Source organism: Sander lucioperca, chromosome 6 (assembly GCF_008315115.2).
Source record: "Sander lucioperca isolate FBNREF2018 chromosome 6, SLUC_FBN_1.2, whole genome shotgun sequence".
NCBI classification, from domain to species: Eukaryota; Metazoa; Chordata; class Actinopteri; order Perciformes; family Percidae; genus Sander; species Sander lucioperca.
Window position 1 is genome coordinate 4,988,732 of NC_050178.1, and position 14,991 is coordinate 5,003,722.

Below are 14,991 nucleotides of genomic sequence, written 5' to 3' on the forward strand. Positions count from 1 at the left end.
AGTAGAACTACAATAGAATTTCCTCAATAGTACGATAGTCTTTTCAGACATTTTCTAAAAGTCCCATTGCTTCACATAGAGGGGGGGGATGATGGAACATAGTATCTCTGCAGCCCCTTTATTGTCTACATTTCATTTCAAATCCCTGAACGGAAAAAGCGGTTCAAAGGGGCTGACGGCATAATGAGTGACAGTAGTCGCTACAAGTACGAACAATCCAGGTGTCACTCAAGCAACAACACTCTTTACACAGACTTATTCAGCCCTGACAAATGAACAAGGACTGTTTAAAAGTCACTGAGCTGAATAAAGCAGTTAAGTCTTAAGCCTCTTTTTTTTATCTTTCCCATTTTCATTAGCTCAGAGAGGTCCCAAACCTCTGCACCTTGGTTAGGTGCCCCCACTCTATTGTTCGACTCATACTTGAATGGTTCAAAATTGCCTCTTGGATTGCTTTTCAGAAAATCCCTCAAGAGGACACTGGAGCAAATTCATTTAATTCCCATGTCTATCTCAACAAAAGACACCACCAAATTGTTGGAATATTTTAGCCGATATAAAAGAATGATGTGTGTGTGTGCGTGCGTGCGTGTGTGTGTGTGTGTGTGTGTTCTTTTCTTCTATATAGCAGAGCCACATCACAGATATACAATCTGATTAGATGTGGGAAAGAGCTTTATGGATGCAATATGTAGTCCTAATAGAGCTAAAACTACAATTTGTAAAAGACTTTTGGATTTTGCTTTGATAATATCCAATCACAAATATGTCTGCAGCAGGTTTAACACTACAGGGTGATTTCAAAGTATGTCCAGTTTGCTTTTTGAATGCAGGAAATACATTTCTATTTTTATCCCACCCAATTATTTTTTCTAAAAAAAAAAAAACAGAATTTTTTTACTAGTGTGATTCCTGAGAGATTTGGGTTATTGAATCCTACTACAGCAAGCAGCTTATAAGACAGTGCCATATATGCTTACAGTATATCTGTATATTTTGAGGGAGTTAAGTCAAAAGACTACAGCCACAATAGTTGTTATTTACAGGGCTACTCCAGTCATTTTCTTAGCATAGCAAACTACAGGACAAACCAGGGAGCAGGTTTATCAGCAAAATCACTGACTGATGACATCAAAGTAGACAGCGTACATCTTTTAAGCATTTGCTCGATCTTCACATCCGAAGTGATTGATAAGATGGCCGATGGCACAAAATAATTTGTCCCATATCTAAAAATACCAACCCTTCTTAAATTGTCACACCATCCTGCCTGATCTTGATTCAGAGCGACAGTGCAACAGAGGATAAACTTTGAATCAGATCAATCATATGTAGATGTGACATTTAACACCAACAGTAGATTCCCAGCTGCTAGAGGATGAAAGCCATGTTTGAACACTTGACGGGCAAACTCCACAGAGCGTCCTGTGGGAAGAGTAAGCTTGCAGGGTCGTGATGCAACATACTTGATGAAAGAGGCCTAATGATTTTTTACTTTAATATAATTAATTGGTTAAAAATAAAGCAACATACCAGAGATAATGATTTTATTAAAACTATTTTGTTCTCAGCATCATAAGAAATAACACCTGCTAATAGAATGTCTGAGGTCTTAAACTTGTTAAACAAGCCATCAGGAAGGAATTTGAAAAAAATATAAGGAAGGATAACTGGGATATTAAAAGGTGTGGTACACAAAAACGTTCATAAAAATTATAGATAGACTGAGGGGATCAAAAAAAGAAAAAAGAACAAATGTGATTGGAGATGGAGCGTTCAGTAACAACGGAGACAACAACAAAGAAACAGGCATGGTACCCAACTAGTTAATATCTTACTAATAACAGTACTTACTCTTGGGAGATGAATCTTAATGATGTTTATGAAATTTTGGATAAGTCAAACTCAACTGACCTAGCCTGGATGCCAGCTGAACTTAGCCCCGCCCACGACATTTGAGGTCGGGAAGTTCGGTCTGGACTTGATCCGTTGTGGAGCAACTATGCTCAAACCAGAGCTGTTCGGACCAATTAAATTGTCAGGGCGGGCTTTATAAGATGATGGACAGATGATCAACAGTAACATAATCAACCACGTCACCAAAGAGCGTTTGGGTTGAATTTGTTTACAACAAAGATGGCTGCCGCTGGAGAATTGAAATGTGTAGATTCCGCCATCGCGTCTGTTATAGAAGATATCGACAGCGCATTAATTTTAAAAGAGGAACAGAGAACCGCGATCAAGGCATTTGGCGATCAGAAAGATGTTTTTGCCTTCCTTCCTACGGGATTCGGCAATGTCACATACTCCGTTGCTCTGATTGGTTGTAGGTCTATCCAATTGAGTGCAGAGGCATTTTCTTTCCTGGTTCGGTTGAAACACGCCCCATAATCACAGCCCAATGGAGCAGTATCAGACTCATATTCTGACTAGAATGAGTATGACGACATCAGGCTACAACTGACTATGAACCAAATAGTAAATTTGGTTAATTCTACAGCCAAGCATGGTGTTTTAAAATGTAACAGAAATTCAATTCAACATTCAATACCACATTTCAATATTAGAAGTATTTAATTTTTTTTTTCTTTGTATTTTTATTCTTTGTGACGTTATCAACAGAGATGTAGGCTATAATGTTTATCATTATAATGTGAATCACATTATTATAATAACTGTGTTTATTATTAATATGTATTGTTTATTTCAATGTTGGAATGGAATGTTTCAATGTTGGAATGGAATGGAATGAAAATTGATTTATTTGAATCAGGGACAATGCACAAATAAACATTAAACTTGTAATACAAGAGAATATGTCTTGGGCCAGGTTATAGCAACAATTGCTAATTTCCACCTGTAGTCCCTGGGAATTTAACAGGAATGTTAAGACACACATTCCTTGAAGCATGTTGAAATGTATCTTTTAGTTGCATTTTAATTAATGTGAAAGTGCATGTGCAATGTATTAGAAAGGTTTGGCTTCAGTTGGATCAAATGGAAAACTATTGGGTCAGTGAAAGAAAGAGGCCACAGCAGGTGGCAACACAAATGTTAATGAATGTAAATAAAATGTAGACATAAAAGGTTGAACATTTTCAAAAGCTCTTGTCTGACAGAAGCTTATGGAAGATAATAATTTTGTGGTTTTGTGGAAATGTAAGACTTAATACAAGTTGACAGTTTACTAATAAATCACCCATGGCTTGATTTAGTTACAACTGAAATAAGCAATATAAGTTCTATACCCCCAGAATTCCAATTCCAATGTAACCAGAGTCTAAATATTTGCCATTTTCCCATATGACACTTACCCCCATTACTTTGTCCAGCATATATAAACCCAACGGCCTTTTCTGACCTTTTTGAATATACGTCACCTTTTCTGCATGTTTAACAGGCCCTGCGGACTAGCATCTGTGCACTGCTTTGCATCACTCTTTCCCAAGCAGAAGACACTAAGAAGAATTGAGGCCTCATTCTCTATCATGCTGAGGAAGACTTTATGATCAGTGTCACACCATGTGTGTCAGTTGCTAAAAAAGGCCATTTCTAAGGAACAAAGGAAAACTTGCTTTACATTCAGCCCAGAACCTCTGTGTTGGCAAGAAACTTCAGTGCCCTGAAGCGAACAAATGTTCCATCGTCTGCCTTTCACAAACCTTTAGATCTCTGTGAATGTCAGCAATATTATTTTCCCACTCCAGTCCCCAAACAAGTCTGAAGGCCTGGCCACCGTGCTCGGTTTAAATCTCAAGATGCCAAGGCATCTGTGATGTAGCCCACCACTAAAGAGCCAAGGCACAGAAGAAAAACACTGGGGCCGATCGATGGTCTGACTTGGCAAATACCAAACCCAAACGTGGGGCAGCGACTCAAAGTGTCTGACAGGCAGAAATCATTCGGCCAGGCATGCTAAATGCTGATGAGCTTGTTTGAAAAGGTCTCACCACTTGGGATATTCGAAGTGTCAGCCATTAACAGCATGCTTTATACACTGAGAGAAGCCCATTTAGAACTGTTTTTGCTGTTAGGCTGCTTCTGTTAAATGTGAGCCATGTTTTAGTTGAAATATTGTTGTTGAATTTTATTCAGTAATAGACTATTTACAATGAAGTTAAATGTAGTGTTTTATCATTTGTTTACAGGGCATTTGCATTCACAAATATATTTGAAATGTGGTTAAAATCATCAGGGTCTATTTCTTCAACTGATGCTTCAACTCCTCTCAGCAATTTCACTTTAACTGAAGCTTTAACTGAGGACAAATGCTTAAAGTGACTTCAGCAGTTTCGAAGACATTTCAAATTCCACTGAAACCTGAACTCTTTTCAGTCCATCATTAACCAACACTTAACTCCATTTCATGCTTACATTTCAACTTCCATTGACACTTGAACTACCTTCAACTTTCTTGCTTTCAATAAGCTGGCACTTCAACTCAACCCAAAAACTAGTCACGTTATGACATTTTAACTGGTTCAAGTGTTTCGAGAAATTTTCAACTGCAGGCACACATGGCCTTTTCCAGTTTTTATATAGTTTTGCATTTTCAGATATATAGTGTTGGTAAGTTTTAGTGAGCACTGGTTGGAAAAGATATAAGGGAGCATGATAATACATGTGGCTCTTTTAAATGCTCTGACAATTTTAAAATGGACAGTTGGTTTGTCTGTTTGATGGCTGAGAAATCCCTGGATTTGCCTGACAATATATTTTTGGTGTCACTCATTGAATGTTGATATGTGAGTGTGTTCAGTAATATTATTATGATTCAATTATCAGCCTTCACAGATCAATGCTGCCTCTCAGAGAACCGTAGGTTATCTGTGTGAAGGTGCATTCTGGGAATACTGTGATGCAAGATAATAATAATAATCTCCATGAGTAACATGGTATTCAATATTACAAGATGTAAGAACTGAATGTCACTGTGAATGTTCCCAACAAAATTGACTTAAGTGTTGCACAGTGTGGTTTGAGACCGCAGGAGGATAACACCATCCCTGTGGAAAGAATATTCAAGCTTGCGCAGCTGTATTCAAATAACTACATATGGCCCTAATTTAATAACAAAATACCACAGTGCAACGCCACTTTGCAAATGTACTATAGAGTCAGAAAAGAAAGAGCCAACATCTGCAAACTCCACCTGCACTGAACAACTGTCCAACCTGCAAGTTACACCCAAAGATGTCATTTATGTTACACACATTTTAAATGGAACAGATTTCCTGGGCCTCTAAACATGGACCAGAGGATTTGGAATCAAATCTCTCACTGGATTTCATGGCTGTGGATAAAATGTGTTGTCTAATGGCAGAAATCCAAGATCCGGAACTCTTAAAACGTTTATTCCCCTTGGTCCAAGGCCTATCTATCGCTAAATTCCATGAAAATAAATTCACATTTTAGAGGTTTCCTATAGACAGACAGATGACTTGTATTTAATCTTATATTCTGCTCTCTAAGCCTCCTTCTTCCAGAACAGATCAATATGAGAGTTGCAAATCAAAAATAGCTGGAGGGGGCATCCGGATAGCTCAGTTGGTAGAGCGGGCGCCCATATACAGAGGTTTACTCTTCGACGCAGTGGGCCCGGGTTCGCCTCCGACCTGTGGCCCTTTGCTGCATATCATTCCCCCCTTTCATGTATACCCTCAGTTAATGGAGTTTATTCTGACCATCTCAAACTAAGGAAGTCTAACACAACCGCCTGCAGCGAATTCTTCCTTCATGAAGGTTATAAAGTTCAGTTTTGCTGAAACTGTTTTAGAGAGCTCATAATTAAACTTTATGGTCATTTTGAAGGCTGCTCGTGGTGCTTTACAGCATTTTAGCACTTTGCAGCATTTTACTGAGAGGTTTTTAATATTTTGTTATTTCAAAATTATCATAAAATTAAAGCAATACCTCTCTAAAACAGATTCAACAACACATGAAGGTACAATTTCTTGCAAGGCTGTTCTGCATACTTTCTGAACATAGTAAACTGGCAGCTGAGTATATTAGAAGAAATCCTATATGCTTTAAAATGTCAATCTATGTATCAAAAGTAGAGAAAGTGCGTCAAAGACCATCAAACTGTAGCTATTATTCTTTTATCTGATTCAATAAGTATCTATTCACGTTAAAGATTTTGTGAGAGGATTCATTAATTCTAAAATGTCATAATGCTTCCAATTATATAGAGCTAAACAACTACAGCTAACTACAGCCAGTAAGTGTTGAGACAACACAGTAAATTATATGTAGCAAGTGTAGAAACAATGATCAGAAGAGGATATACTATTGCTGTAAAAGGAGACATATGTCCACTTTGATGGCTGTGAAAGCTGACCTCTCAGACAGGCTAAGTGTCACTGGAGCGGAGCCAGATTTAAACAGCGTCCAAGCAGATGGTAGAGGCAGCCAGACAGGACACACAAACACATTCCTCCAGCAGAAGCAGAGTGATTGAGACAACCTGTGGTGTTACCACCTGTTTGCAGCACACTGCATAATTAAACTACATCCACAAAACTCTCGGCTCATCGCAATGACTCACTTTCCCAGCGTCCCTCAAGCAGCACTCAGTGAGATCATCCGTTATAAAGTGCTAATAGGAGCTCAAATTGTTCTCTTTATTTCTTCTCCTTTGTCTTCAAGTTCACTCCACGCCTCCATCTTATCTCCAACCATAAATCTCTTCCTGCTGTACTACCTAACAAACACCTCCCAGCCCACCAGGGGACGTAAAGAAAAAAATTTATGACCTCAGCTTTTCACAAAACACATTTTTAACTTTTTGCTGCCTGAAAAAAAACATGCCTGATGCATAGAAAACATCTGTCCAAGCACGGGTAACAGTTATGTATACAGCGTGTTCATGTAAAAGTATACTTTACCTCCTATTTGTCATTAGTTTCATAATATCATATTTTCCTAAATGGGGCAAATTTGCCATTTCTTGTTATTTAAATAAACAAATGCTTATTAAAAAATCTGTTACTTTCAAGATTATATGTAGTGACATACAAACGTGTTTGTGAGTGTTTGGTGATTGGTAGAAAGAGTCTAAAAGGCATAATACCTTGATGTAGTGCTCTAGCCGTGGGTAAACTCTTCTTACTCCCAGGATGACAGACAAATGCGTCCTGTGGGGGAACGACGTAGCGACCACGTGTGTGACTTCAGGAAAGGAAAAGACATTAAAGCCTGATGTCTCATAGCTCTTCAAAAGTTCCACGTCTGCCTGGTTTTTTCCCTCGCTCAGAATACTGCCGACAGCATAGCGGCACTGTGGTCCTGGGACCTAGAAACAGGGATCAAAGGAACAAATAAATAAAGATCGCTAGGAGAGATCATAAATTATAAACGATATAGACTGATAGATAGTTTAGATAGATCAGATAGAAAAAATGCTCACATTCTGTAGTCTTAGCAGCATTTGACCTTACCCTTTTTTCTCATTACGGTGATTCTAAATGCCATAATTATACAGAGGCCTCCAATATGACAACAGCAGCACTGACAGATTAATGCTATCAAGCACAAAATGCTATCTAGCTATTTCAGAACAATTTCTAACGTTTGCCTTGTTTTTGTGCAGGAACCGATTGCACAAAACACTACATATTTCCTCTTGACATTCAGTCTCCCTGAAAAAAGGGGAGAAATTCTAAAATGTCGCCTACCATCAACATTATCCAAGTACCCATCTCTGAAGATGGATGAGTCGTGAACACTAGGGTGTAATGTAAGGTAATTTTATGAGTAGTTCATAGCATGCATTAAAAAAAACAATGGGTTGTGCGCAAAAAAAGTATCTTTTACTGATGTCAGCCAGGTGCCAAATTTAAGGAGAAAATATCCTCATTAATCGGAGGTCTAATAGGAGCATTTGGCAGTGCAGCAATTACTGCTCCTTCCTCCATTCAGAGCAACCCAGTGCCCATTAAAAAAGAAGAAAAGGGAGACACTCTTTACAAATGAATACTCCTGGGACATCCAAGATTTTCTCCCCACTGTGCTGAGAACCGCTGAAGGCTCATGTAATAAATAAGCTGGAATGGTCCAATTTGTCTGTAAACCTATCAATGCTACGCTTCTAGCACAGCCAGTGTGTCTGAGAATGCCTATTTTCTCCCCTATACTCCTCCACACGCAAGGCCAGTCATGGGTAGAAGTGTGGTGTTCACCCTGCACTGCAAACTAAGCTAATTTTTCACAAAACCACACATTCAAAGTTTTATATCTATCATACATATCTGACCTAAGATTTGTTTGTTATCAGCAGATGAACAACATATGATCTTTAAGTATTATTATGAATATAGTGTAGCTGACTTAAATCTTGGCTAGACTGATTTTGAATCATGATGAGTGAGAATAATTTTGTGATGAATTCTGATGATGAGAATCAGTTCTTAATCTGATTCTATAGTGCAATCACTAGCTTTACTCAGGGCAGAGCTGCAACAATTTATCAATTAATCAATTTGAATCAATTTGTTTGAGCTATTTTTAAGCAACATGACAAAACTTCAAAAACCCTATGAAAAAACGAGGTAGAGATGGAGTGACCCTGCCCGGAGGAAGCCCGGGGCCCCCATCTGGAGCCAGGCCCAGATGGAGGGCCCGTCAGCGAGCGCCTGGTGGCCGGGTTTGCCACGGAGCCCGGCCGGGCACAGCCCGAAAAAGCTACGTGGCACCTCTCTCTCCAACCCATGGGCCCACCACCTGTGGGAGGAACCGCTGGGGTCGGGTGTGCTGCCACATGGGTGGCAGTGAAGGTCAGGGGCCTCGACGGACCAGACCCGGGCAGCAGACGCTGGCTCTGGGGACGTGGAACGTCACCTCTCTGTGGGGGAAGGAGCCTGAACTTGTGCGGGAGGTGGAGCGCTACCAGTTGGATCTGGTGGGGCTTACCTCTACGCACAGTCTCGGTTCTGGAACCATACTCCTGGATAGGGGTTGGACTCTTTTCTTCTCCGGAGTTGCCCAGGGTGTGAGGCGCCGGGCGGGTGTGGGGATACTCACAAGCCCCCGGCTGTGCGCCGCTACGTTGGAGTTTACCCCGGTGGACGAGAGAGTCGCCTCCCTACACCTGCGGGTTGTGGGGGGGGAAACTCTGACTGTTGTTTGTGCGTATGCACCAAACAAGAGCTCGGAGTATTCGGCCTTCTTGGAGACCTTGAATGGAGTCCTGTATGGGGCTCCAGTGGGGGACTCCATAGTTCTGCTGGGGGACTTCAACGCGCACGTGGGAAATGATGGAGACACATGGAGAGGCGTGATTGGGAGGAACGGCCTCCCTGATCTAAACCAGAGTGGTTGTTTGTTGTTGGACTTCTGTGCTAGTCATGGATTGTCAATAACGAACACCATGTTCGAACATAGGGATGCTCATAAGTGTACTTGGTACCAGAGCACCCTAGGCCAAAGGTCAATGATCGATTTTATAATCGTTTCATCTGATCTGAGGCCGTATGTTTTGGACACTCAGGTGAAGAGAGGGGCAGAGCTGTCAACTGATCACCATCTGGTGGTGAGTTGGGTCAGAGGGTGTGGGAAGACTCTGGACAGACCTGGTAAGCCCAAACGGGTAGTGCGGGTAAATTGGGAACGTCTGGAGGAGGCCCCTGTCCGACAGACTTTCAACTCACACCTCCGGCGGAGCTTTTCGTGCATCCCTGTGGAGGCTGGGGGCATTGAACCCGAGTGGACAATGTTCAAAGTTTCCATTGCTGAAGCTGCGGCAGGGAGCTGTGGTCTTAGGGTCTTAGGTGCCTCAAGGGAGTTCGGAGAAGACATGGAGAAGGACTTTCGGTCGGCACCAAGGTGCTTCTGGAAAACCGTTCGCCACCTCAGGAGGGGGAAGCGGGGAACGATCCAAGCTGTGTACAGTAAGGATGGGACGCTGTTGACCTCAACTGAGGAGGTAATAGGGCGGTGGAAGGAGCACTTTGAGGAACTCCTAAATCCGACTAATACGCCCTCTATGGTAGAGGCAGAGCTGGAGGATGATGGGGGATTGTCGTCAATTTCCCTGGTGGAAGTTGCTGAGGTAGTTAAACAACTCCACAGTGGCAAAGCCCCAGGGATTGATGAGATCCGTCCAGAAATGCTTAAAGCTCTGGGTGTGGAGGGGTTGTCTTGGTTGACACGCCTCTTCAACATTGCGTGAAAGTCGGGGACGGTGCCTAAGGAGTGGCAGACCGGGGTGGTGGTTCCCCTTTTCAAAAAGGGGGACCAGAGGGTGTGTGCCAATTACAGGGGTATCACACTTCTCAGCCTCCCCAGTAAAGTCTACTCCAAGGTGCTGGAAAGGAGGGTTCGGTCGATAGTCGAACCTCAGGTTGAAGAGGAACAATGCGGATTCCGTCCTGGTCGTGGAACAACGGACCAGATCTTTACTCTCGCAAGGATCCTGGAGGGAGCCTGGGAGTATGCCCAACCGGTCTACATGTGCTTTGTGGATCTGGAGAAGGCGTATGACCGGGTCCCCCGGGAGATACTGTGGGAGGTGCTGCGGGAGTATGGGGTGAGTCAGTAAGTCGGACTCGTTTCAGGTGAGAGTTGGCCTCCGCCAGGGCTGCGCTTTGTCACCAATCCTGTTTGTAGTATTTATGGACAGGATATCGAGGCGTAGTCGGGGTGGAGAGGGGTTGCAGTTTGGTGAGCTGGGGATCTCATCGCTGCTTTTTGCGGATGATGTGGTCCTGATGGCATCGTCGGCCTGTGACCTTCAGCACTCACTGGATCGGTTCGCAGCCGAGTGTGAAGCGGCTGGGATGAGGATCAGCACCTCTAAATCTGAGGCCATGGTTCTCAGCAGGAAACCGATGGAGTGCCTTCTCCAGGTAGGGAATGAGTCCTTACCCCAAGTGAAGGAGTTCAAGTACCTTGGGGTATTGTTCGCGAGTGAGGGGACAATGGAGCGGGAGATTGGTCGGAGAATCGGCGCAGCAGGTGCGGTATTACACTCAATTTATCGCACCGTTGTGACGAAAAGAGAGCTGAGCCAGAAGGCAAAGCTCTCAATCTACCGGTCAGTTTTCGTTCCTACCCTCACCTATGGTCATGAAGGCTGGGTCATGACCGAAAGAACGAGATCCAGGGTACAAGCGGCCGAAATGGGTTTCCTCAGGAGGGTGGCTGGCGTCTCCCTTAGAGATAGGGTAAGAAGCTCAGTCATCCGTGAGGAGCTCGGAGTACAGCCGCTGCTCCTTCGCGTCGAAAGGAGCCAGTTGAGGTGGTTCGGGCATCTGGTAAGGATGCCCCCTGGGCGCCTCCCTAGGGAGGTGTTCCAGGCACGTCCAGCTGGGAAGAGGCCTCGGGGAAGACCCAGGACTAGGTGGAGGGATTATATCTCCAACCTGGCCTGGGAACGCCTCGGGATCCCCCAGTCGGAGCTGGTTAATGTGGCTCGGGAAAGGGAAGTTTGGGGTCCCCTGCTGGAGCTGCTACCCCCGCGACCCGTTACCGGATAAGCGGAAGAAGAAGATGGATGGATGGATGACAAAACTTCTCTGGTTGCACCTTCTTCAATGTAAGGACTGGCTGTTTCCTCTGTTTTATACTATTGTAAACTGAATATCTTTGTGTTTTTATGATGACGTCAACAGGGACTCTTGGGAAATATGATGAGCATTTGTCATTACATTCTAACATTTTATAGACCAAAAGATTTATTGATTAATTGAGAAAATGGTCTGCAGATTAAACGATAATGAAAATAATTGTTAGCTACGGCTTCAGGATTTTAGGAAAAGGATCTCACATTATCTTTGTAATAAGGGAAACAATAATCAACAGGCTAGAATTCGTGACTTTTTTTTCTCTATGTAATGTCAGTTTCCAGCTCTATTCCAAGGTAGAGAATCTTCAGTTTAAGTCAAGGTGTGGGGAAATAAACTGCATTCAGTCTGACTTGAGACCATTTTTAAGCCTATATTACGTGCATTGTTTTCTCGCCAGTGGTGTAAGTTATAGATTTTTCCTCCCATGTGTTGGCATTGTTGTCACACATGAAGCAACAAACAACTCCTGGTTGAACACAGGATGCACATTATAAATTATAGATGACAAGTAAACCACACCTTGTTTGTCCAGTAAGCCTAGTACCTAGGCATGGGCCGGTATGAGGTCTGATGGTACGATAACCCTCAGCAAAAATATCTCAGTTTCACGTTATTATGGCATTGCAATGACAGCTATAAATGTATTATTTTTTAAATGTCTGGATAAAAGACAACAACTTTTTTTCCATTGAACACAATGTATTTTATTTTGAAACACACTGCACACTGGTAGGGAGAGGGATTTCTAAACTGCACTTTCTGTCCTTGAAGACTCATAAAAAAACAGCTCATACCTCAGGAATGATATGACAGAAAATGTTAGTGGTTTTGAAACCATGACTATTGCAAACCACGGTATACCTTGAAACTGGTAATCCGCATGCCTACTTCCATAATGCTTTGGATGCTCAGTGAAGCCCTGAAGGGCAGATTCAATAAAGACTCATGGAAAAAGAGATAATCTCAATCAAATGTCCACAATTCCTAAATAAACATCTACTCACCACTCCATAATCAATAGCGACTGTCACTACAGTCAGGTTCTCAGTGGAGCACGCCAAACTAAGATATAGGCTAGTGTGTACAAAAGACATTGATTTTAAATATCTGGTTAATGGCTTGTACCAAAAGTACATTTGAGAAACTTTACACGAGGATATTTTTGACACTTTGGATGTTTTTGGGGCTCACAGTGGGGAGTCTGAGCCAATTGGATTTATTACAGTAATCGTTACAGGGCTTCATGTAAGGAGTCAAAAACAAAGAACCAGAGCCAAAAGCACAAACCTCTGTCCACAGTCTTTGTTTTGCTTCTCTGCACTCATCACGACACAAGGGTGCTGTCTTTTGATGTTTCTTCGATACACTGACAGCTCATCTGAAGCAACAAAGTTTCCGAAATTCAACTGAAGAAACGGGTTTGTGTCTATGTTGCACATGGGCTGAATTGACTTTGGTAAGGCAACAAAGTAAGAAAGGCAAACTATCTTCATCCGCATACAAAGTACTTTCCATCCATGCTCAGATTCAGTGAGGCTTAATGATTTTTTTACGACTTTCACAAAGGGCAAGTATCAGAGAGATTTTTCTACTATTTCATCATTCACCACAAAGACTGACATTCAGACTGACACACATTTCCTTCAGCTGCCATGCCCACAGCTTTCATCATTTTGTGACCCAAACATGGGTCCCTGACGATAGGCAGACACACGTGTCATTTCACCACCACTCCACATGTCACACAGCTTCTTATTTAGACAATCTATGTCTCAAGGACTGCAAACCCTGACCCTGATTGCTTACTTGGAATATCAAGTTTGACAGAAAACTACACGGTTCACCCCCGTTACCTGCTGACGTTTGTCAAAGTTGGACACAGAGGGGAGAGGAGGAGAAGAGAGCGGCAGGGTAGAGGTGAAGTAGGAGCAATGGGTCAGAAACCCCCCTGCCTTTGAAACTGTGAAGAGGCTGGAGGAGGAAAAGGGTTTATTAAGTGGGGCCCAGAATATGTGTTAGCCATTTGAAGGAACAGACAGAGCCGCTCCAGCCCTGTATCCATGGCAACCATCTGAGGAGCAACTCGAGTCCTCGTTGAGGTCTTTTGTTTCTCCAGAGGAAGTGATTAAAGGAGGTAAAAGTGAGAAAACTGAGAACAGAGGATGAGAGAGCCACGCTGACACTTATCCTCTGTCAGCTGCACTTTTGAAAATCTTTCTCACTGCAAATATCAATGAACAGTGTGTAACACTTTGGACACCAAATACCAGTCCTCCTATCTGAGAGCAGTCTCTGGGGCTCCTGACGCTGGGACTGAATGGCATCCTGAGGCTCGGACGCTAATGAGCTGAGATCATTACGCCAATTATTTTAACTTAGATCAGGACTTGGCTGTGACTGTGCAGAGGAACTAGGACCCACTGCTAGCCTAATTGCCGGCTTGGGAAAAAAGAGAATGAGCATAACAAAAGTGTTTTGAAGCAGAGCTGAAGACTCCATCACTGAACTCTGTTTGGATTCCATCAGGTTGTTGAGCACCAGGCTATGGCAGGTTTAAGTAGCACCACTTAAGTCAATACTGTTGAAAGGCAGCTCTGTAAATGGCAGATATCAGCATATTTCAGAGATAGAGAATCAATGCAAATATTAGAGGTGAATACTGACAAAGGTAATATCACAGTATAGTCGACTAAATACTTCAATATTGATAGTTTGACAATGTTTGGTTCTGACTATTGGTGCTATATCCTTTAAAAATGTTTCTTCTAAAATACAAGTATGTAACATAGAAAGAAATATTCTCTAATAATGGCCAGGCAAGATGCTGATGGATCCTTCCACTCAGCTAGAGTTGCTAATTTGTAACTTTGTTCTACAAGTACAGTTTGTGGTGCTGTTGATTTGCGTTATACTGACAAATGTTTTTTTTTTTATTTTGTACACCCCATTTACACCAATAAAGATAGGTTTAAATAACAGAAACACCACTCTGTTTGATCATCTATGAAAACAATTGTTTTATTATCGATTAAGTTATGGATTTCTTTTAATTGACTGATTATTCATTTAGTCTATAAAATGACAATACATTGTGAAAAATGTCCAACTCATCTTCCCACTGCTTGTTTTACCCAACCAACAATCCAAAATGCAAAGAGTTTACAATAAGATACAACAGAGAAAAGCATATATCTATTCTTCAGAAGTTGAAACAAGACTTTAGCTTAATAAATGGCATTGATTAATTCATTGTTTCAGCTCTTACATGTAAAGGCGTTTAATATTTTAATACTACAATATTCAAAATATCTTGATGATATCTAACCTCATATACAGTATGTCCCAGCTTTCCAATGCATTCTCCAATGGAGGTCATGTAGAATAGCAGCTATACAGTTCTAGTCAATATCAGCTTATGCTATAGCCA

General features: G+C 42.0%; 1 protein-coding gene across 1 annotated transcript in view; it reads right to left on the reverse strand.

Annotated features, from left to right (window-relative positions):
• Positions 1-14,991, reverse strand: part of LOC116051242 (testis-expressed protein 264) — a 40,548-nt gene that overhangs the window by 23,384 nt on the left and 2,173 nt on the right. The window contains exon 2 of the mRNA XM_031301499.2: positions 7,073-7,294. Coding sequence (XP_031157359.1) covers positions 7,073-7,294 — 222 coding nt within the window. The remainder of the gene's footprint in view (positions 1-7,072; positions 7,295-14,991) is intronic.